The sequence below is a fragment of the Molothrus ater genome, chromosome 1, assembly GCF_012460135.2.
Source record: "Molothrus ater isolate BHLD 08-10-18 breed brown headed cowbird chromosome 1, BPBGC_Mater_1.1, whole genome shotgun sequence".
Taxonomy (NCBI): domain Eukaryota; kingdom Metazoa; phylum Chordata; class Aves; order Passeriformes; family Icteridae; genus Molothrus; species Molothrus ater.
This window is the reverse complement of record NC_050478.2, coordinates 36,018,871-36,043,717: the sequence shown is the minus strand read 5'-3', so window position 1 is coordinate 36,043,717 and position 24,847 is coordinate 36,018,871. Positions and strand designations below refer to the sequence as shown.

At 37.4% G+C, this 24,847-nt stretch overlaps 1 protein-coding gene across 1 annotated transcript in view; it reads left to right on the top strand.

Annotated features, from left to right (window-relative positions):
• RFTN1 (raftlin, lipid raft linker 1) overlaps positions 1-24,847 on the top strand; it is a 95,841-nt gene that overhangs the window by 42,914 nt on the left and 28,080 nt on the right. The window contains exons 4-5 of the mRNA XM_036406961.2: positions 7,630-7,738; positions 21,205-21,628. Of these exons, the coding sequence (XP_036262854.1) occupies positions 7,630-7,738; positions 21,205-21,628 (533 nt within the window). The remainder of the gene's footprint in view (positions 1-7,629; positions 7,739-21,204; positions 21,629-24,847) is intronic.

Sequence of the window (24,847 nt, the reverse complement as noted above, 5' to 3'; positions counted from 1 at the left end):
ATCTGTCTGTTGTCTAGCAGATACAGAGTGTGTTTTCCACCTTCCTTTTTTTGTTCTCTGAATGGAACAGAAATGAAATTGTTGTATTAGTGCCTACAGTAATGCCAATTCCGTCTATACAGAGACAGAACTGAATGCTTGAATTAGTACTTAGTCTAAGTGTTGCACCTTTCTGTGTCAGTTTTATGGTTTAAAATTAATACTGTTGACTTGTGCTTTGAGAACTTAGTTTTATAGCTCTGCCTCCCTAAAGGTAGGAAGAGGCTATGCCAGCTGCAGCAGATGATGGGTATCAGGAACACCATGCTGCTGCTGTCAGTGAGATTTGCATTGCCTGAATTTGTTCAACAATAAAATGGAAAAGGTAGTGCTGAGGCATGTTGTGCATTAGAATTCATGGAAATTACCTGTTAGTGTTATTTTATCCTATTTTGCCATTGTCATGTAGTATGAAAATATTCCTAGTGAATTTGCAATGGCATTGTACATTAAGGTGACTTTTAAAGTCACTTTGATAGCTTTCTGTTTAATCTGGTATCACTGGCTTTGTTATCTTGGCTATGTAATCATTTGTGGTAAATATGGAAATAGGAGTCATTCCTGCTGTAGGACATTTGAAGAAACACATCCCTATCATATATGGAAGTTGTACATGTTGAAAATCAAGGATTTTCCACCAAAAATGTTAGGGAAAATATGGAATTAAGGGACAGATTTTTTTAAAAATCAACAATGCAATTGTTTGCAGTGCAAAAGGCATCAAGTTCAATTAAAGTAAGTGAAATAAATGTAGGGGTGTTTAACTCTTTAGAGGCACTGGCATGAAGGAAGTCTACCAAGTTGCTAAAAAACTCTGCCATTGCTGTCATAAATCTAATAGAATAAATTTAAATATTTCTGTAGCATCTAATGGCATGGTGTACACTAAGCAGTTGATTGGAAAGTGGTTTGAAAGTCATAGAATATAGTCAGATAAAAGAACAATAAATTCAACGCTCATGAATATTTTATTTCCCCCTGTAAATTTCAGTGGACTTAACTAAAAGGCAGTTGTCTGTTCTGAGTTCTGAGATATGTGGGTTTCTTAAGAAGAAATCTTGAAGAATCTTGTATCAGTTGTGTGAAGAAAACTCTTTGAGCCCAAGTTTTTGCAGATTTTTTTTTTCTGAATTTAGGGAAGGCCCCAAGAGTGGAGTGTAGGTGTGGCCTGCTGTTCACACTCCTGCTTGAGTAGTTCACACTGATTTACACTTACAATCTCAGGAAAGGGAATAAAAGCTGGTACCTGAAAAGTGTGAATGTGTGACAGTGGGTCTCTGCTGATGGAAGGAATGGGGAAAGGTCCATGTGTTTGGGAGGTTCTGGCTAAACAAGATGAGGAGAGTAACACATTCTTACATTCCCCCAGGAGCAGAAATCAGTAGTTCTTTGTGTCTGCAATAACCTTTTTCTCCTTGACCTTTTATTTCAACACTCACTGGCTTTTTTCTTTAACAATCTCTGTGCAGGTGTTTTGGGTGCATTCTTATTTTGGACAGCTTGTGGCTGTGGCAGGTTATCTGTTTCCTGCAGAGAAATTGCTAAGTCAGCCCCTGAACAAAATTACAACAAAACCATAGCACAAAGCAGCTTTAACTTGTTCCCAGCAACCTGTAGCGTGATACCCCTGTCTGATATCTTAAAGGTTCAAAATTCAGTGTCAGTTAAAATGTTTTGATGTCCAAGTGCTCAGCACTTGAAAGCAACCTCCCTTCCCTTTTACCAGGAATGGTACAGGATTTGGGGCTCATAAACTGTCTGCTTATAATAGTTTTGACATGTTTGCAGATGCTTTATTTCACCATGATAGAGAAGCAGGGGATATAAATGGTATTCCAAAGAATTTCTCTCCATTGTTCCAGCTGTGTCTAAGGATGTACCATCTACAGGTTTTGCTTCAGTCAGTAAAGCAACCAACAGGGAAACATTGCTCTGCAGAAGTAGACTAAGTTTAATTTAATCATAATTTTTTAGAGTTTCTAAATGTTCTAAATTTCTGTTCTGACCTCAAACAGCTTTGCAGCTGTTTTCCCTTTCTGCAAAATAATGAGGTGTCAAGTGTTGCAGAGATTCATTTGATGAGATTATTCTAATTCTATTTCTGTAATTCCTGTGTCTGTTAGTCCTGACAAATTCAAACTATCATCAGTTGGATAACAACAGCTCTATTTATCTGCAAAGGAATATGACAGACTGAGTTCAAAAGTTTAATAGTAAACAAAGATTTTTACAGTTTCCTGATTTTGCTGGTATTTCTCTTTGGTGTTTTCACTTTGGTGAAAGTAGGTACTTTGCATAGATACAATATATTTTATTTTGAATATAAATGTGTATGTGTGTCTATTTGGTTTTCATGTAGGATTTAAGCTTGAAGATGAGAAATGTCTGAATTTACCTTCATGAGCATTAGGGATCAAACAGGTTTGTGTGCAAATGTAGTCTGTGTTGTTGCTCTCAGCAGGCTGATTTCAACTTAATGAAAAGATAATATTTATTCCATGCCCAAGAGTCAACAGATATCTTCCTTTAGCTCAAAGGACAATGGTTTGAGTTTTGAAGGCTTGTTATCTGTTACAAGTTCAAAGAAATACATATTTCCTCACAATAACTTCTAACAATGACCTGAAATAAATGTCCTTTCATCTGTATTCTGAAAATTATAAACACTGCACATTAAAGATGCCTGTGTATTAATACATGCCCAAACTTTTCTCAAGAAACTTTATATACTGTCATTTTAAAAAGTTTATAAATTTTACTAACAAATAATACTTATTCCAGTGATAAGATTTCCTATAGTAAAGAAAACGTTTAGGTAATAACATTAAAACAGTGTCACATGGGTTAGACTTGGCTCTTAGCATGCAATATACCTGCTTCTATTTTTATAAAAAATGGTGTGGTTTTTGGCTGGGCATCATAAAACCTGTGGATTTTTAGTTGTTGGGTTCTTGGTTTTCAGATACTCTAATTTTGCTGGAATTTAACCTGGAATTGTAGAGATACCAGCTGCTCATGTCAATCACTTTGGTGTGGTTTTATTATTTTTGTAATGTAGACCCGTTAGTTATGAATGCACAGTTCTATTTGAATGGTAGAGCTATTCTTGTGTAGTGGAAAACTCAAAACTCTGCTCACATTCTTAGCATCATCTTAATGAGATAGTAATCTTAGAGCATCTCTGCAGTTTTACAAGTGTGTTTTGGCATGCTGAGCTCATGGGCATAGGGAACTTCAGGAAGATTAGGACCAAATGTTGGCTTCCTCAGTTCCTTCTTGTATCTGAAAAGGACTGGAAATCCAGTCTGTAAGGGACACCAAGTTGTCAGCTTTAATAGTTACTGTGTAAGTTACTGGTTTTCCACAGCTGGTTATGGTTTTTCTACCATGAAATGGTGCTTAACAGCAAACAGCTGTGCAGGAAATGACAACCTAGTGAAACAACCATTGTAACATATTTTTGGCCAGTGAACTTCCAATTATAAGTTAAAATCTTATTTATTCAATGTATAATCTTCTTGTTTAGTGGCGCTAGAAACCCTGTTTAGGATTCAGGATGACATTTTTTGGAAGTCTGTGGTCCTGAGCCCTTTCCATATTGGTAAAATTTGGCAATGTTTGCGCCACCAGGCCTGTGAATGCTGACCCTCTGCTCAGCATCAGGTAGACTGAAATTCCACCTCGACTCTTTGCCATCCTATGATTAAGGTTGTCCATGGTGAGCACTGAGTTTACCTTCAGTGGCAGAAGAGCCCTTCTCCAGGAAAATTGTTAATGATAAACAACGTATAACAAAACTAAATGAAAGCCCGGGGTGTGTAAGTTGCAATGAAATTTTCTGGCAATCCCCAGGGCTAACCAGTGGTTGTTCTGTCCTGGGGTGGGAGGCAGGAGACTGGTCTTCCTCACTGCAGGGGAAGTGCTGGTGTTGTTCACACTGTCCCTTGTGTTCCCTCTCAGGCATCCCAAAACATGTTACAGTGAGTACAGGGTGTTGTAGTGAGTCTGGATGTAGCAGCTTCTCCAGTTCATCCTGCCTCCCAGGAAGGGCACAGCATTAGTGTATCCAGGTGTGCTGCTTTCAGGGCTGGACCTTTTTTAATTAACCCAGCGATTTTTTTAATCAGAGGAATAAAGGTAATACAAAACACCCAAATGTTTGCAGGAGTGGAGGGAGGAAGATTCAGTTTTCCAACGAAGGAGAAGGAAATGAAGAACTTGATGACTGTGCATCCAGAAGAAAAGGAAGATCTTCAGAACTGCTGGAGCTTCCATATTTTTTTTGACTAAACTGATCTCAGCATTTCTCTTTTCTCCTTTTTGTTGAGAAATATTTTATGATGGGAAAGTGAAAATCAACTTTACATAAACCATTGCTTGAATTTTAAAGTATTTTATATGTTGGACTCCCAGTAACATCCTGTGCTATAAAACTGGTAAGAGACTCCTGGGTATGGATTATTGGGTTATTTCTCACGATTGATATCAGTCCTTTTTCACAATAGAGCAGGGGAATGCAAGTGCACAAAACTGTGCTTTTTGGACTTTTTCTCTTGCTTCTGGGATCTTCATAGATGTACATTTTGTAGGGGTCCTATTTCGTAGTTTCTAGTGAAAGTGGTCCTAAAAGTAGTCCCATTAAATTAATAAAACTAAAACTTTATTAGTAACTGTTAATACAGAATTATTAACAGTTATAGCTGTTTTATTTTTTATAGCTGTATTTATTACAGTTAACCTGTACCTATAATTATCTACTTCTCTATGGCTATACTAATAATATTCAAAGAGTTTTATGAGAGACTTTTATGATATTTATGACATACTTTGTGATACACGTATGAAATGCACTGATTATTGCATAGAGACTGGAAACAATTCCTTGCCCACGTAGCTTTGCTCGGAGTATTGTTTTTGTGGTCTGTGACATCCACAGGTATTTATTATTTTCACATGAAATGGTATGGATCTTGTTCTGTTTGTTTGTTTTTGACAGAATAACAGGCTTTTAAAGCTTTCCTAAAAAGATGAAAACTACCAGTATAAACAAAGACTTGCTTTTAACATATATAGACATAATTTACTTGAGAGCATGGAAAAATACTTCTTAGAAATACAGTCCTTCTATTGGAAGATTTTAACTAAGGATTTTATGGCATTTAGTAGGATCTGTTAAGTGTGTTCTGTAAAATAATGTTCATAACAAAGTGCAATCATATTTGATGCCATTTCTTTCATGAGTCCTAGTGGAGAGGCAGCCCCCAAAGTGTTAGAGAAGGAATTGTCTCCAATTTAATATTTCCAAGCAGCAAGTATATTTTATAGTTAAGTGCTTCTTAAAGGAGTTATACAGGACATTTTAAGCAGCTGCAGTAATAATCACTGTATTTTTTATGGATATAATCTGTATTTCAGATAACTCTTAGTCCTTTCAAAGAGGTTGGAAGCAGGTCCTCAAAAAATTGCACAAAATCAGAGCTCAGGGAGCTGTTCAGGGGGAGGAGAGGAATTAGGAGAGAGTGGTTCAAGGCCAGCTTCTCTCTTCCTTATACCTGTCTATAAACTTTACCAATACAGGTTGAAACAGATTTATTTTTTCAGGTAGACAGGGGATTTAAACTTTAAAATGCAGTCTATCTCATTCTTTCAGAGGAATTAGAATAGTGAATTTTCATGTGGGTCACAGCAGTGCCAGAGTTATGAACAGCCTTTGCCAAATGGGTGGGCACATAAAATAGCATGACACATACTTAATTTCCTGGATTTGATATCTTGACTTTGAATTAGTCATATTCAGACTAAAAAAAAAAAAATAGTAGGTCTGGTTGCAAGTACAGTAGCAGGGAGGATTTCTAAAGTTTATTTTTATGTTCTCGAGTTCATCTGTGGCAGAAAATATGCACAGGATGGATTTTCTTATCTAGGACCTTAGAACAGCAAAAATGATTGTCTGCAGTACACGTGTTGTCCCTCTCAAAATGATTTTTTATTTTCTTGACAAAGTTGTTCTTGCTCTTAAGTTAATTTATGTGTGTCTGTTGCAGAGGAGTTGTTCTGGAATACTGTTAGCCCCCCAATAGTGACCTGTGTAAATTCTATAAAGATGTTTGGATAATTTTCATAAACACTTTAACTTTTATTTTAAGACTTTGTTAAAATTTTTGTCCAGAATGAAGTAGAGAATGGAACCGCAGGTTGTAAGAAGAAACTAGAAAAGAGGGAAAAAAACAAATAGGGAAGGGTCTTCAGTGTTACCAAACAATGCACAGTCTGCTACCACCTGTTCAGGTATAAGTGAGATAAGAGGAATGAGGTGAGAGTGTAGCCTGTGTGAAAGTGGGAGGATCAAATGTAGCAGAAGTCTGCAGTATTGCCTAGGAAACACTGGCAGTTTGCAGTCAGCAGCCCACGCACCGCCTGGCTCCAGGGAACTGCAAGTGTCTCGGGAAAGCCCCTGGGACCATCTGGAGCTGAAGCTTTGTGTCACACAGTCCCAGTCCCCAGAACAGGCCTTTTGCACAGGCTTGCTTTTGCAAGCATGGCAAGCCTGCCAAGCCCCTGTTTTGCTGCTTCCTCAGCACTCCCAGTTCAAACTTCTGTACCTTTCTTTCTGTCTTCGAGGTAGCCAGGCACCAAACAACTGCTGGCCAGGATTAGTTCTTCACTTAGAACTAGATCTTTTGATTCTCTGGGAAATGTTAGATAACTGCTTTGTTACTAATCCAAAGAATGACAAGCTTGCTTTTATTTTTAATGTTCTTCCATGTGTTCTTCTGAAAAACTGAGAAAGCGAGTGATTGTCTAGGCATCCTCTATTGATCAGGTGTATCAGTTTCCTTTCATGGGAGGCAGGAGGAGATGAAAACTGCCTTCAGTAGCACTGCCTGCAAACTCTTTCTGAAGATCATTCAGTATAACTTCCAAACAGTCCCTTGGCATATTTTGACCAATACCTTATTTCCACAGTGCTCATTTGTTCAGCAAATGCATATGGCACATGCCATTTGCTTTGAATTATTTTAGGAGTTAGTTAGTCTTCTGAAAGACAAGGGGACTTCAGGCACAGCTTTACATTTCTCAAAAACAAAACATAAGGTAAGACTGAAGGTTAAACTATTTTGATTAGCCCCTGATTTTAGATGTTGTCTTGGAATAGTTCTAGATAAGGAGGAGGGGTTTCTTTTAATTGCTGTCTGAAATGCATCTTATATCAGCTGCCCTGTGGGGCTTAGAGCATCTGTCAGACCATTGCATTGGAGCCTTTTTGTGTATCCTGAGTTATATCACCCATGCAGCTCCTTGATGTTGGCTGTAGATGCCAGGCTGCCAAAGTGTTTCTTGGATACAAAAAGAGATATGGAAGTCCCTGAAGCATCCCACCATTGGTGTGATATGCTCCCCTAGCATGTGGGTCACATACTGTAGCTGCCACTTGTCAGAACTCTATTGAGCTCAGTGGGGGAAATGTTTTGTCTGAACCGAAGTTTTGTCTGAAGTTTGGCTTTCCAGGAGAAATACTTATAAATGGGATATCTGGGTATCCAGCTGTAACAACAGAAATTGATTCTTCTTTTCTGTCTACCTCTTTAGGTCTTCAAAAGGTGACATCAATAGTGAAGGATATGTGTTGGAGGTAGAATGCTGCTCCTCTTTAAACCACCTTTCAGAGAAAAAGGAGATGCCTGATTTTATTAAGAAAGTGAGTAAAAAGAAAAGGGGGAGGACCCCCCAGAACACAGTATGCTTTTATTTGCACTATAATTACTGTTTCTAGTTCTGTCAGCTTGGCAGTAGGGGTATGTATCACTTGGACCACCTGAGATACTGTACTAGAATTTGCTGTTTTGTAATTTAAAGTATCTGAACAGCAGTTATACTTCTTGAGAGAAACAAGTTTGATCCTATTATTGTTTAAAAATTATTTGTAGTGTCACTGGAGAATGAACTCCAACAGATGATATCAATGTAGAAGACAGATCTACAATATACATTTTATGTTGAAACAAGATATATATAGTTTCTGTTTTAGTGTCCAGATATCCTATTGGATAGTACTTTACCTAAAAGACCTTTTACCCCTAGATTATTTAATTTTGTTTCAGTATCACATGGTGTTTGATAGAGCCAGTACTGGTAACCTAAATACTTTAGTGAAACAGAAGACTGTTGCTTTCAATTAAGTATTAAATATATACTAGGGAATTTGAAGAGAACACTGCAATTCTTTATCTATTGCCTTCTTTTTAAAATTATTTTTGACACTATAATATTCTGCCAGACTGGAAATTAGCAGGTTATGTCCATTTTAGTGAAAACAGATTCACATTGTGCTTGTTTTAAATTCTGCAACATCTGTTGTGTCTTGTTGCATGTTATATAAACTAGCATTGAGTAGTGTATTTATTTAGCCACAGGGTGTGAGTAGGATGCTCCCCTAGCTTTAGTCCATTTGCAGTGATAATAGTTAAGAAAATTTTAAGAATAAACTACAGCACAGGCGTTATGAGCTTGATGGGGACTCAGCTTGACAGACTGCACTGATCTTCAATCTTCCATTTTTACTGTGAATTGTAGGAACTGGATTAAAAATAATGCAGCTGTAACTATCTGATAATTAAGTATATATAGATTTTGGTATCAGAACAAACTGAAGTTTTCTGAACACATAATAGTATTCAAAAATGTGAACCCAAATTTTGTTTCAGGTCGAACTGTGTCATTACACTACTATTCTGATGTTATCTTGGATTATTTCAATATATTCATACTTAGGAAAAACTGGTGTAGTTATTGTGTACCAGTTCCAACATGTTTGATTTTGTTCTTCAGTTCTTTGAGTCAGAGTAGAAAAATAGGCATAACTGTCACAACTGGTAGCAAAATTGTGCATCATTGAAACAGAAAATGTCTTTGCATTTGTAACTTCAGAAAGAGTATGGATAACATGAAAACAAAATGACAATCCAGGAGTCATCTTATTTCCATAATATCCAATTCTGAGACTCTTTAGAATGCTTTTCTAGACATGGTAATGTTTCTGTTGATAGAAGCCATTTGATTATGGGGTTATGAAGATCCCTTTTTGAAAGATAATAATTTAAATTTTAATAGCTAGAATGTATATTTACAGTTTCTCTGTAGGTTGAGTATGTCGCTCATCCTCAGATATTATTTGATGTAGAGAAATTTGAAGTTCTTTGAAGTTGTTGCTGTGAAGTGCATGCTGTGTCACTCTATCTGATTATGCACATTGTGAAAGTCTCAACACTTTTATGTAAATCTAACTCAGGAAACAAGACTTGTTTGGGAGTAGGAATAATTGTCATATTAACTAATTTGTCTGAGCAACAAAAATAACCATTGCTTTTAAGGGCATATAAACCAGATATAAATCATGTTTACAAACAAAATAAATGGAAAAATAAAGGATGTTCTTCAAACAAAGTAGTAACAACAAGCTGTTAGAGAAGGCATTTCCTTTCTTTAAAAAATTAACAGCCTTATAATTCTTCTCAAACTGTAGAATACAATTGAAGTTAATAGAATGTTTTAATTGAATAGAGAAATCCTTTATCTTTTCATAAGCTGTTCATAACAGAGCCTTTTAGCAGTTTTAGTATCTTAGTGTATTGCCAATTACTGTATTTAAAAAGTCCCAAACCAAATAGAATAGCCATATTTTCAAAATAGGATAAAAAGTCAAAATTTTCTCCCTGAGCTTACTAAAAAAATTCCTGTACACCAAAAAAATTAATTTTATTAATTTTATTGTGCACTGCTGAGCAAGTATGACTTACCTTAAGTTTGAACACAGATGCAATTTTAATAAGTTTTCTGTATTGACTTTTTGTTGCATTGAGATTGTACTTAATATTGAATATTAACTGCTTCCTTCTGCAAACACAATAATATTTTACAATAGGTAATATGTGCTTTTCTTCTTTAACTATATAATGTATAACAAGGAGGTTATTTCACCTGGAGAATGCTTGTTGCTCACCGAACCAAAGTGCCTCAGTACAATGTTGACTATAAAACATTTAGGAAATGCCAAAGAAGACTCTCTGGTCAAACCTTTGTTCTGTTGCTGAGATCTTTCTGTGCTGCTGGACTTTATTCCAGTTCTCCACTCTCTCCGCTGCTTTTCTGCCACAGTTTCTGGCTATGGCAAGACAGGGAACATTTAAATATTGGGGACATGATGTTGCATAAAATACACTCTTCCTATACTTTAAAATCATGTCAACATCACCAGAGTGTGCTTGTTCCTTGGATATCAGTGTGGATCTAGAGTGACTTAATCTGCCCTAAAGAGCTCAAACAGTCCCATGGTGTCTTTGATACATAATTTGTGGGCAGTGAAAGAAGTAACTAAACTGTTGTGTATATATTGTACTGCTGTATTGGTATTAACACTCCTGTCTTTTGCTCTCAGGCTAAACACAGATTAAAGATTTGCTCACCTGCTTTTTAATAAGCAAAGCTAACTTTTGAACTTTGATCACTGGGGCTCAGATCATTCTGAAATTGTTGAAAGTAGAGGTGTTACTTCTAAGATACCATATTTTGTAATATTTAGACTTATGTCTCATGTCAAATAGGGTAGCCTTTAATTACTTCCTTAGTTGCTTTTTGTTTCTGTGTATCCTGTTAGGATTTCTACATCTGAGAGTGTTCTCTGGAGTCTTTGGAGACAAGTAAGGGAAGGAGGAGCTAGGCTGACGTCCCAAGTAAAGATTTATTTTGGACAGACAATCATATATGAATGCCAAATATATTTCTCATGACCTCTGTTTTCTGTATCAATCTGATACATGTCTAGAATCTACAATCTGGTACATGTCTAGAACTGTAACAGGCAGAAAATTTTACTCTTATGTTCACATTTTTGCCATGATGGTGACAGGTTAAGAAATGGAGGATTCTTTCTGTACCGTGTCTCCCAGTTTTAACTTCTTAAAATTTAGGAAGCACACTTTTGGATCCTTGGTTATCTCCTTAATAATGCACCATCAGAGGGAATTCTTGCACGGTATCTTTTTTTCAGTGTGACACCATTGCAGGATTCACACTTCTTGTCCCTGTGGAAGTAGGAAGCATGATAAGCACAGAAGAGCATGGTTTAAAAATGGTGCATCTTAACTGAAATCCAAATGCAGGCATCTTTCATGTTTTTGGCTAGACATGAATCTCTCCCTGCTGGTTTGTTTTTACTTGCTTTAGAAATGAGTCTAATTTCTTCCAGCAAACCTAAGGCAGTACAGATGAGTAATTGATTCTGCATTTTCAGAAGTGGACTGGTTCCACTTGTAACAGGACTGCCATTGAAACACCTTGATGATGCTTATTGTGCCATGGTATCTGCTGGATGGGACAGTGTGTGTCAAATCTGCTCTTTGCTGTTCCCTCTCTTGTGTCTTGGTCAAGTTCAGTGAGTACAAATCATTAGCACTGGCTCCAAAGCTGCCAGTAACTTGTCACCCCCTTAACTGATCCTCAGAACAGGTTCTGTAGTCCAAAGCACCCCACAAATAATCTTGACTCCTGCAGATACAGTGGCTTTGCTGGTAAGTTTCTTGACATTTATTTTATTGCCTAGTAATAGCATTGCTGGGCCATGGAAGCGATGGTACCTCTCGGGACTCCAAGGAGGAATCTGCCAAGAGAATACATTGCAGGGATGCTGCCACCCATGTGCTTGATCTAGAGATGGCCTCTGAAAGTGTGACCCCCAGCTCTCTCTGTTACAAAGGCAAGTTGAGCAGAGAATTGCACTATTTGGAAAGAAAGGCTGTACAGTACTAACACTTGTGTGAAGAACTCTCATCCTGCATTGCTGAAAGCCCTGTCTAGAGGGCTACTGTATTTTAGTCCTCTAGACAGTTTTATGGAAAAGTAAATGTTACCAGGAGTAAAACTGGCATGAGGTATGCCATGAAAATGTTTCAAGTGTTAGTTTATGCTGTGGAAATTAATATGCATTGCTAAACTGTAGTTGAATTCAGTGTGCTTCTGAGGGGCGAGACCTTCTTGGAGCAGTTTGATCCCCCTGCTGTTCTCTCCCCTCTCTTCATTGGAGGGAGCCTCAGGCAGGAGACTGGCTTAATGGCTGGATAAGGAACTGCTACACCCCCTGAAAAACTACAGGTCACTCTCACTGCATGTTTCTCTACATTGGTGACTTAATTAAAATCTTGAGATCCTTCTTTTCTGCTCTTTTGATTTTTTTCCCACTGATCTGTAACTGTTTTGGAGTTTTCAGAATTCTGCTGTCTTAGTTCATGTGCATTGTTTTCTGGAGAGTCATCAGTGTTGCAGTTCTAATTGGTGAAGAATTTCTGTGTTAGTGTTGCTCTTAAGAGACAGGTTAATTCTCCATCTTCTTTTAAGTTGCAAGATAGAAGCAGGCTTGAAGTATTTAGGAGGACCTCGGTTTCTCTTCTAAAATAACAGCTAAATACCTATGGAAATTTCCAAGAGCTTTTAAAATCTTTTCCATAAATGCTTCTAGTCAGGGGAGTGATTCATTTATTTTCTACATATTTACTCACATCAGAATGAAAATTTGTTTTGTGTGATCAAAACAAGGGGCTTCACATATCTGTATTTTGCATGAAAGCAATATGAAATGATTCTGAACTCTCAGCTTCTGAGTTTTTCAACTCTCTTCAGCATCTAATTAGGAAATGGCAAGAGGATGTGGAAGATGAGAACATATCAATGTCTCCCTAATAATATGTATTTATATTATTACTTTTTTGGTTAGCAGCATGACAAAAAAATGAGAAGACAAAACTCTGCAATTTCCTAGAAAATAACTAATGTAAACATTATTGATATTGTAATTTTTTTACTGATAATAAGAAGAAGAATAAAAATTCTGGGGTTCATATAGCTGTTCCAACATTTGTCATATTCTTGTCTCTTTCATTGCTTATTCTTCATGTCTTAATCTTTAAATTTAGATTTATTTTTTGGAAGGAACAAAGAGATGCAGCTCACGGGTTCTTAGGAACACTGGTGTGTTGGTGGATTTCTTGACTCAGATGCTGCAGTCTTACAGGGCTCTCTTGTGTGAAGTCTGTGTTTGCTTTGTTGGTACCAGGGGCCCTTAGATGGTTATTGTAATCCTAAGCATTATTCTTTATTTTACACATGTTTTAGCTGGTCTGTTCAGAAGTTTACTGCAGGGTGTACAGTCAGAGCAGGTGGTAGTAAAAGAGAAAAGGGGAAAAAAATTGAGTCTTTAATACTGCTCAGAGGTTTGTTATTCAAATAAATAAGCAATTCAGATTTATCTTTGTGGCTAAAAAATGACCCTTCTAGAGTCTTGTTTATTACCTAGGATTATTTACCTAGATGTGACTTCAATCTCATCTAAAATAATTTCTGTCCTTAAAACAAACCCAAAAAATCCCACCACAAAACCTTCACTCTCCAGGGTATTTGCAAGAGAACAATACAATATTATTTCTTTAGTGCATTATAATGAAAACCATTGCTGAGCACTTAGCTGACAGCTTTGTTTTCTGCATGTTTTCGGTGCAAACAGAGCCCCTATTTTTTTTTAAAGTATTTGGATGTTAGCTGTAGATATGGTCATGAAGTGGAACTTGAAACTCAACATCAATAGTTCAGCTGTTTGTAATCTGCTGTGATAATATTTATTAAAGTGCATTTTGTTAACATTTTCTTAGTGTATATATAACAAGAGATGGTAAAAAATAGCATATACTCTATTTTAAACAGCCTGGTGTGAAGGGAAACATCTGTTCCTGCTTAAGCTTCTTTCAACTTGTGTTCTTTTGACTAAGCCCTGTAAGAATGGTGTTGATATATATCTTCCATGGACATTGCAAAACTATTTTCAGGACTCTCCCAGGAGCCTGGTAGTGCTTTTATAATCCTTTGCCCCCATCAGCTTTTAAGTCATCCCCTTGCCCAAGATAAAAATAGATTATAAAGTATGTAGTTGATATTTTTAATGATCCTACTTCTGTCTGGTGGGAAAAAAATAACTTTTAAAATAACAATAATATGATAATGTTTTATACTGTGCTAAAATAAATTACCAGCAAATTGTTCAAATTGTAATTTTGGCTATGAGAAACAGATGGCTTGATGAAACAATGTGATTTTAAAGAAACACTCTTCAGTTGATATAAAAATAAAAGTAGTATTCCCTGCAAAGTAAATGTAAAGCCTGTAAGTTTGAGACTGAATTCCTACTTTTAAAAATACCGCTGAACCTTTTTTTTTGGTTTGTTTTCACTGCCTAGAATGGAGAGGGACTAAAATCACTCACATTGAATCACATTATTGCCAGTTACTCAAATGGTTTTTAGCTACAACAATCAACTACACACATCTGTAAATCTATATTTTTCCCTTGCTTATGTTCACCAGTTAGTGTAGGAGTTACTCACTAAAGATTCCTGCACAGAACCTGGTCTGCATTTTGAAAATGACAGGTCTCTGTAGCAAGAGCTTGGGACAGAATTTCTACAGACTTATTTTTCAAGTGAATATCAAATATTTAGGTTGAGTGAGCATAGCTGGCTGCTCTCTAGCAGTTATTCCCAAGTCTAAAACAAATTGTGGGGAATAAATCCTAAATTATATGAATAATTTCAAGACTTTTTTTCCGAGTTAGGGGAAGGGTGGGAGTGTGCAGGTATATAATATATATATTATGTGGCTTTTGGACAAATACCACACTCACTGAATCTTTGTAGCATGTGGCCAGCAGTGTTCACTCTTTGCCTTCAGTGAAGGAGCAGGTGCTAAAAGGCGAGGATTGAGAAGAATCAACACATCCAGGAGCACAGAGGATGAGACTGGTTTCAAGACCTGTCATCTAATGAAATATGCTGAAAGGAGCAAGTGTACTTGCACTGTGCTGCACTGCATGTGTAGCGTGGTTATATTGTTCTGTATTGTTCTCAGGAGTGAATACCATGCGAGCCAGAGAGGAATTCCAAGCTGTTAATCTCACCCCTTTCTTGGCTTGAGTAGCAGATGTGTAGTTTGCTGTAATTTAGTATCTCCTGCAGCCCTGCCTTAAGATCCCACCTTCTGTTTCTTTCAGCACAGCAGTAAGTTGCAGTAGCTCCTCGCTTCAGTACGTTTCTTCTCCCTGTGCTGTTTGTGGCCTTCAGTTCCCTTCTGCAGAGGCTGCTACCAAGGAACATGGTGTAAAACTGCAAAGCTTGCTTTCTTGTCCAGTGCCTTGTTCTCTATCTTGTTCTAGTTCTTGTGCCTCTGCCACAATTGCAGTGAGATCTTCAAATGGCAGATCAATGGTTTGGGATTATGGCAGCATTTTCCAAGGCATCCCTCCAGTATTTTATCCCTCATGGCCTATTTTGATGTAATTGACTGTGAAAATACTTGATAATTTGAAAACTTGAATGTAGACTGGGATTTCACTCTCTAAAAGCTACATTTATATTTGCTTCTATGTGTATGAATGTGAACTCAAATACAAAATTTGGTGAATGTGTAAACTGGAAAAGGTTAAAAATGCATGGGAAGTACAGGCTTAAACAAAGGAGCATTCTAGTCAGAAAGGTTGCATGGTTTGGAAATCTGCAAGCAGTGAAACAGACCAGAGTAATAGGGTAGAAAAACTATGAGCAGTTGATGCTTTGCTTAGCATTTGATTAGCAGAATTTTTTTTTGTAATGTGTTATTAGAGATGCAAAAGTACCAAAGTTTCAAAAGTTTTGAGTCATAATGAAAGAACTAAATCCTCCTTTAAAACTAAGCTTAGTTGGTTTTAAAATAAGCAGTAAACTCTTGATGACTGTTCCTGTCTTCTAAGGAAGGAGCATGTGAGACCTACGGAAAATGTAAGGGGCAGACTAAAAGCCTGTCTTAATTTTAAACATCTGTTTCCATAAATGAGCAAACTAGAAGGGGGATGTGCAGTGTTTATGATGAAACATGTTCTACTAAATACTAATGAAGGAGGACAGATTTGGAAGACTGTAGTCTTGAGCATACTTTTCTAGTTCCATCTTCTCGCACGCAGTACATAGCATTCTCCTCAAACCACAAGATCGTGGTTTTTTGCATGAAGATCTGTGCTGCTGTCTGTTTCCAAAGGAGATTTGCTTGAATTCTAAGATGAAGGTAGAGAAATGCATTGATCTGGTTTCTGGTGCACATTATGACACCTAATGCCTTTAATATTGTTCTTTTAGAAACAGAAGCTAAATAAATAAACAGACAAGACATTTCTTTTACTGACTAAGACAGTTCATAATTGGTTTGAGTAGGCAGCTCTGAGCAAAATTAACCAGCTATTGTTTCCTAGGCCATATGTTTGGCCATCAGTAGGATTAAGTAGCAGCCTTTCCCAAAGTTCACAGCAGAGCTAACTAAATGAATCTGACCATCAGAAAGTCAGTTCCTTGCTCCTGGAAAATGACCTTTCTCTAAGAGCATTTTTGATATGCGTGTTCTGGATTTCCACAAAATTCTTTCAGTACCTTGTTATATAATGAACCATCTAGCAAACCTACTAATGAAATGTTCAGTGCCTAAACCTTGAAGGTGTTTTTTCCAGTTCTTTAGAAAGTGTAAGCCTTGAGACCATTTAGTACTGCTGTAAACTCAAATGCCTTGATGACATTAGTAAAACTGCTTTTTCTCTAGACACATCTCAAAAATGTCCCACTCCTGGCCTTAAAGAGTTAAGAGAAATTCCTAACACTTACTAAATAATTTGTTTAAAATTCTTGTCTGGGAGAGATCCTCATTATTAAATTGCTGTGTGTTGTTTCACATTTTTATTGATTTTGGTGGAATACTACTCTGAGCTCACTGGAAGTGTTTGATTTTCTGTGTGCTGTCCCACAGGGGTGTTATCAGCATCTCCTTGTAAGCAATTGCTGAAGCTGACAAAAGTGTCTGATTCTGTTCAGCATGGGATCTATATCCTTGAGTTTCCATATTTATAAGAGTACCATCATGCTCACTGTCAATAGGAGATTATTATGGAGCTGACAATGGAGCAAGAAACACAGAATCATAATCATTTTATGGGCTGTACAATGGACTTGCCAAGTGTTTTTATTCAGAATAGATTTGAAAAGAGAACCTGTATGTGACTGTTCAAAATGAGCTTTTGAACATGGGTTCTCACATGACTGTGAGAGCTACAGAGTAAAACAGGTACTTTCCAGAAAAGAGGATTTCATCATTCAGCCATGCTGTTGCCAGGTGTGGTTTTACAGATCTTTAATTTAGACTGTCAGCCATTTTCTAATTAGGATAGGGAGCCTTCAAAAGAACCAGAAATATTTAAAAAGATGGGACATAAATTGCTACATCAATGTAATGTTTAGTGACACTGCTTTGTGCTGCTGATGGCTCCTTTTCTTCCAAATGCAGTATAAAAATAGAGGTCAGGCAGTTCTGAAATAAACAATAACACTTCCCAAATGTTAAGAATGTTAACACAAGTGCCCCAGCTAAAATTCAATTAAGGTAGTGACATCAGGGTTGGACACGGTGCTTGTTCCTATTCCTTCTAAAGTTCGTGGGAAATTTGATATTTATTTCTCAGACAGCGAAGGCTAAATCTGTCATTTTTTCCCCTTGGGGAAAATGCCAGGTTTCTAATCAAGCAAATTATAGGGATGACATTAAATTGTTAAACTGCCTTGGCCCTCTGTACACATGAAATTTCACCCGTTCTTTAAGCAGATTCTATTTTTAAACGGCCATAAATCCAATTTGTTGCAAGCCAGTTGCAAATGAATTTGGATGTACCCACTTGGGGGTTTATCCAGATTGAAATAAATGAGTTAAGTTCTGCTTCTGTGGTTGAACAATAACGTGTTTTGTGATGGAGATCTGGTCTTGTGTTTGTGGTTAATATCATCCAAGCAGCACTTTATGAGGCAATGAAAATGTTTCTGTTCCCATCTGGGGAAAGAAGCAAAGAATTATTTTTTAAAAAAATTTGTTGGAATTTCCCTTTTCAAAATTTCTCAAGATGTAAAGGGCAAAAGTATATTGTATATTCGAGGTATAAAAATTGTCATAAAATAGTTGAAGTTAGTATTGATCTCCTAGCATAAGGGCATTCTAAATTTAGATTTTTATCTGATCTGAAAAGTGGTAGAGATGTAGTTGTTTTTATGTTTTTTCCTTTCATTTAGTCATACAATGCAGTGTAACAGACCTTTGTTAGTGCTCTACACTGGCGCATAAAGACAAGTAATTATGTTATTTATCTGATCTGGAAAATGTCTTGGGTGACCCTGTCCAACTAGCATCACGTTCTTCCCATTCACTTCAGCTTTACCCCTTCTTTCTCTCATTCTTTGCCTTCTTTCTGATTCCCAGCACTGCATCTGCTGAGATATTTTCCCAGAAGGCTGTGACAGACATAACTGTCTGTGTGCTCCAGCACAGGATGCTGCAAGGGGGCCCAAAACCTGCAGGTGGCTTAGAGAAACAGTCCTTCTGTCCTGTGTTAACTCCTGGGCACAACCTCTCCAGTTACTGAGGTCTGGGTTAGGTTTTGTGGGGCTCTTTTGTTTGTTTGTTTGGTCAGTTGGATTAGTTTTTCTTTTTTTATTTTTTTTTTTAAGTTCATATATTCAATCTTTGAAATACAGGAAACAGAAAATGTGATTCTACTGGATGGCATGATTCAGTCGGGATGTGAGGGCAACTAAAATTTCTTAATATTTAAGCCCTCAGCAGGATTCTGAAAAAACAAATTGCCTGTGTAGTTTGAGTGTGTTCAGCCTTTACACTTTCTGATGAAAGCTAGCTTCTTCATGGTTTTGTGAGAAGTTGAAAGGAGAGACTGTGTCTGCTGATACATCACTTTCCTGTTCTGCAGTTTGCATCACACTTTTGATGTAGCATTTCCTGCTACATTTGCTTTCTTGAGAATAATGAGATGCTTGGTTCTGCCATATGTCGTTGGGAAATTTTGAACGATATGTTTAAATAAGATTTTGTGTTCTGTATTGTACAGTAGTACAGTATTAACAGTAATTAATTACAGTATTAACTTTGTTGGGAAAGGGCCTTGAAGATACAAAATCTTTTTTCCAACTTCCCTGCTAAGCTGTTTGGCCAGTACAGGTAAGACTGCAACTTGGTTTTCAGTTCCTCACATTTCTATTTTGAGAACAAGAGCATCAAAAGAAACACCTCAGCTTCAGGTGCTCCTTAGAACAATCACAATTTTTTTGCATAAGCTGAGACTGTAAAACATTGCTACAGTATATGTGAAAGCTGTTCTTTCTCCTCCCTATCACAGCGTGGGAGTCTGATGTAGATTGACAAGCAGACTTTTGACCAGGAGCAGTAATATTACCACATATGTCCTGTCCTTAAACTCTCTAACAGTTGCATACTAGTTAGATTTCTATAATTAGCTGCCCTGCAACCTACTAAACAAATGTAGTGTTGTGTCTGTACATGAGTAATAAGAGATGAAATCAATGTGTAACTCTATCACTAACTATATAAAAAAGTATTAATCAAGTTACAATGGAGAGTCTGGACCATTGAGTACATTATAAATGCATCTGTCACTGATACTCAGTTAAACCTTCCTAAGCAAAGTAAAAGCTAACTTTCTTTGTAGACAGATACCCTTTTGGCCAGCATACTGATAATGGTATTTTTATTGTCCTGTTTAGAAATGAGCTTTACTTAAGTCAGCATCCCATGTTTCCCAGGCTAAACACCTGTGAAGACCATTGCCTTGTTTCCTGGAGGCCTCTGTTTAAATTCCTGTGATCATGAAATGAGGAGTTAATTTAACATGGAAAATGTAATAGTGATTTGAAAGAGGAAGTTCTTGTTGATTAGGCATCATCTGCAGGTTTGTGTGTTTGGAGCAGCAACATGTTACCAGGAAGTAAATGATTCATTTAAAAAAAAAAAAAAACAACCCCCCCCCCCCCCCAAAAAAAAAAAAACCAACCAACCCAATAAAAACCAAACAAAAAACCAAACCAAAAAAAGCATGTAAAGGAGATGAAGAGCTGAGCTTCCTCTTAAATTTGAAAAAGATACAAAATTCTTTCTTTTCATTTGCTACTGAAAAAAGTCCCATTGAACTGTTTTTCCTAAGTTCATGCTAACTTGAGCATAGGCAAAGAATTTAGACACTTTAACTCTTTGGAATTGTGTTATGCAGACAAACTGAAATTATTTCTCCATTCTCCAGGCATTTATTTCTGAAAGATTTATGTGTATTTAGACTTTACATTATGTGAAGAGTATACATTAAATGGAAGCCTTTTCATTTTGGTGAATGATTTTGATAAATGAAGCAGTAGACACTCATATGTTTTCACAGAAATCTGTCTCGCACTTGCACTTCTCCTGGGTTTGAGGAGTGTGAGGCTGATGACTCCATAGTGCAGAATCTGCCTGAAAGAGATTTCTATTTCTGCTTCATCTCAAACCTTTGTTAGCAAATGCTGCCTTTAACTAATTGTCATTTCTACTAGCCCAATGCTTTTTTTTCTTAGGATCTTTTGTGATCTTATTCCTTAATTTTCTTCCTTTACCTGAAGTTTAAAGGATTAATGATAGCGCCTTTTAGTTTCCTTTTTTTTCTTCCTAGCTCATGTCACAATGCCTTTTTCTATTCTGAGCTCTGTATCTTCCCCAAAGTGCTGTATTAAAATAGCTTTGCTTTTATGCGCTCATTATGTGAAAGTTTGCCATTTGTGTCTCAATCCAAAATAGGACAAACAACAACTGTTGTTATAGAATTAATAAGCTTTTCCTTGCATAAATGTCATAATCACATACCTAATACAGTAGAAGATATAATAATAAGTCTCTGATTTCTTATGATCAACACAAAAATATTTTTGTAAGAAATACTACTTCTAGTATTTTATTATAAATTAGATTTTTCTCTTGAAGAGAAATATGTGGGCATTTTCTCTTCTTTCCTCCCCCCTCCCTTCACATTATATCAGATGGTTTGGGCAACTTTTCATCCTGCTTCTTTAGAATGTACCTTTTTATATAAATGCAACATGACAATTTCTAGTGGTAGTGGACAAAAGTAGCAAAATGACATGCTGGTTGCCTTAAAGGGTGTTATTTTCTGTGTTTCTATTTAGCTAAGACAGCTTGACAGTTAAAAATCTAATCTTCTTCAACTTGTAGATTCAAGATGCTGCAAGTCAAGGCTTGAAATTTGTTGGAATTATACCTCAGTACCATTCCCAAAAGAACTGCCTTGTCAGCGCCTCCCTGACACCTGCCAGTAACAACTCTGTGCAATCAAGAGATAATAAAAATGTTTCAAATTACCCCGAGGATCATGCTTCACCGGATGGCGAGAAAATAGACAGCACTGATGGATGCAGTGCTCCAACTCAGAGTGAGCAAAGTGCTGACCAGTGTGCCACATCCAGAGAGGGCTGTCGAGGTGAAGGACAGGCTACAGAAGAGCTGAATTCCAAGTCTGTGAAGGGAAGTGAAGAACAGTCTCAGCACGAGAACCTGAGTGTGAGAGAAGCAGCAGACAAGACGAATGGACTTGCAGAGAATGAAACGCCAGCACGATGTTTAAAACCACTTAGTGGCAGTAAGTACTGCAGTGACCTCTTGTACATAAAAGCCAAGTTAAAATTGCCTCAATTACGTTCCCAGCTCCTTTGGGGGATGGGGATGCAGGGGGGACGTTGCCACTGAGGTAGTGAAGAAAAGATGCCCCAAATGAGCCACTTAACCTGATTTCAGCATGGTTACTCAGTTCACAACAACTGAGCAGGAGTCAGATGGCAAAGGAAGAGATGATATAAGCGGGTGCACCTTTGTTGTGGTCCATATGTATGCCTGAGTGTGAAGACTTATTTTTGTCTGCTGTTCAGCTGAATTGGTTCATTTCTGTATTTGTTGCCATACCCTGAGAGCTATTGATCTTTGTCTCCTTTTTGTGTGTTTGAATAAAAAGCCCTGTTAATCTGCCTGACAAGCTTTTGCAGCCATAGAAGGAATATTCACAAAGACTTATCACAGTTAGCCCCTTTGTAGAAGGTGAACAGATAGCTGGAATTAAACCACCTCAGGAGCAGCATGAATATATGTGATCTGGCCTCTAAAGTCTCCTAGTATCCTACAGTCAGTGTGGGGGTCAGTGCTCCAGTCAGAATTGTAATAACTGGAAAACAGCAGTTATTTTTGTTAATCTTTACTAATTCATAATAAAATTTTTGTAATGGGGCTCATAACAATTTGGCTTCCAGTTACTTTTTTTTTTTCTTTTAGGATTTTACCCATATACTAGTTTTATTTCTTTCATTTCTTTGACAAAATTTTCCTCAGGTGGGCTTTCCACTTTTTAAATGTCATTTTATGCCATCAAAGACCACAAGTCTCAGCTGAGATCTAAAGTACCCTCCTTAAGGTGTTTGTTGTTCAAAGGTTACTTTCCATAGCAAGAACTGTAGTTCAAAATAGGATGTAGACCAGAGCAATTTAAAAAACTAAAAGGAAAAATATTCTTGCTCCTTTTCTAGTTTAAGCCTCAAAATACATTTCTTTTCTGTGTTTGTTAAAATCCAAGAAAACCATGTTTACACTCAGTTCTCTCATTTCTCTTACTGCTTTCCTTAATTTCTTTACAGGCTACAAATCTATGCAGGGGGGATGTGGGTGGAATTTCTAAAGCTCGGTCTGTCCTTGACTTTAATTTATCCCTATTCTCTAAGACTTTTCATAGATTCAGTCAAACAATCCTATCCCTTTGGGAATTTCCTATATAGGACCCAGAATGACTTAGCATTGTACTCCCTGGATTATTGTCTGGTTTCCGTTGCAGTTTGGTGTAGTTAGCTTTTGGATCCAATTTGGATCACACTCTAGTAACCTTCCAACATAATTTCTTCAGTTTTTGTTGGGCAAGGGGGCACCCAGATAGGGTCAAAGGTTACCTGCTGTTTGAGCAATCCCTTCTCTTCTGCAGCCTTAGAGGTGGGTTGTCCCAACACTATAAATTTTACGCATAAAACCTCTCTTAGTTTTATAGTTAAAATTTTATTAGTTATCTGCAAGTCTAGCCAGATCAGTTCTCTCTTTTTTATATACTATCTTTGAGAGAGTTAACTTAGCAAGTTTAATCATCTCTTTGATGCTATTCCTCTCCTTACTGAGCACTGAAATTCTTCTGCTACAAGTAATCCCATTCTTAATATTTCAGCATAATGTGAAGCTGATCACCAGCTGATCACCAGCTGATCAGTCTTCCCAACTTTTGTCTGTAACACCCCAAGATTGCTACTGATTTGCCAGAAAAGAGGGTTTATTTTAAAAATGTATTTAGCTTCCTCAGGTGTCTTTCTTTGAGTGCTTTTTAGCTTTATTTTTCATGCTTTTTTAAAATTGCTGTTGTGCAAATACTTTCCAAGACTGAAGGTCTGAGAAGGCAGTTTTATGTGATAGCTCATCTAAAGTAGAATTTTTCCAAATCCTGTGCTGATTTCTTTATTACTCTTGAATGGATTTTTGTTATTACAGCACTCCCTTTTCCTCCCATGGAAAATGTATTTCAGTTTTTTGGCACCAGTTCTCCATCCTTCCTTGGGAGTGTGAAGATTGAAAGCATCAGGTGATTGTTTTTTTTCCCTATGTATTGCATGGGAAGTTACCACTCTTGAACTGCTTCTCCCCTACATAAAACTTCAGGAAAAAAAATTCCTTACTATTTGTGGGATCTCTAATATATTCTTTATGTTAGGTTTTATACTATTCAAGTGTTATTTTTATGCTTCTTCAGTTGATTCCTGAATGTTTTGTAGTGCTCATTCACTTCCCCTGTTTTTAAAAGGCTTTTCAACACAATGTTGAATAATATTTGCCTGATAACAAGGCACAGATATTCCAATAGTATGTCCAGAAGTGCTGTGTTACTTAGAACCAAACTGAGGGACGTCTTTGGCCATGCTTGTGGATTTGGAGTCACTGGTGAAAACTGTTCTCAGTAGTGATTTGGGTTAGACAACACCCTAGACCAGGTTGTCCAGGGGTGGGGCGGTCACAACGTCCCTAAGCAATCTGTTCCAGGGCCTCACCACCCTTACCATGAAGAATTTCTCCCTAATATCTAATTTAACCCTGCCCTCTTTCAATCTGTAGCCATCACCCCATGTCCTATCGCTACATGCCTGGTACAAAGTCTCTCTTCATCTCTCTTGTAGGCTCCCTTCAGGTACTGGAATGTTGCTCTGAGGTCTTTCCAGACTGAACAGCCCAAATTTTCTCAGCCTTTCCTCATAGGAATGGTGCCTCATTCCTCTAATCATCTTCATGGCTTCCTCTGGACCCATTGCAAATGTTCTTCCTGTGCTGGGGGCCCAGAGCTGGATGCAGTGCTCCAGGTGGGGTCTCACCAGAGCAGAGGGGCAGAATCCCCTCCCTGGCCCTGCTGGCTGCTCTGCTCTGGACACAGCCCAGGGTAGGGTTGGATCTCAGGGCTGTGAACACACATTGCTGGGTCATGTCCAGCTTCTCGTATCAATGTCTCAGTATGCACCAGAAAGATCTCCTTTTCAACAAAAGACTCTTCTGGGGGTCAGAATCAAAATGGTGAGAGAAGCATTCTGTGTATGCTTTTCTGAGGTAGAATTATCATAATTTCATTCTTTCTAAACAAGTGATGAACAGCAAGAGGATTCACATTAATGTTTATTCCTTTCTACTCTATTTAAAATATAGTTCATGTCTGAGATCTTTAGGTCTCTTTTCATGTTGGTTATGAGCTTCCAGCTCTTCTCCTCCAGTGCTGCCAGACTGTTTCTGAGCATCT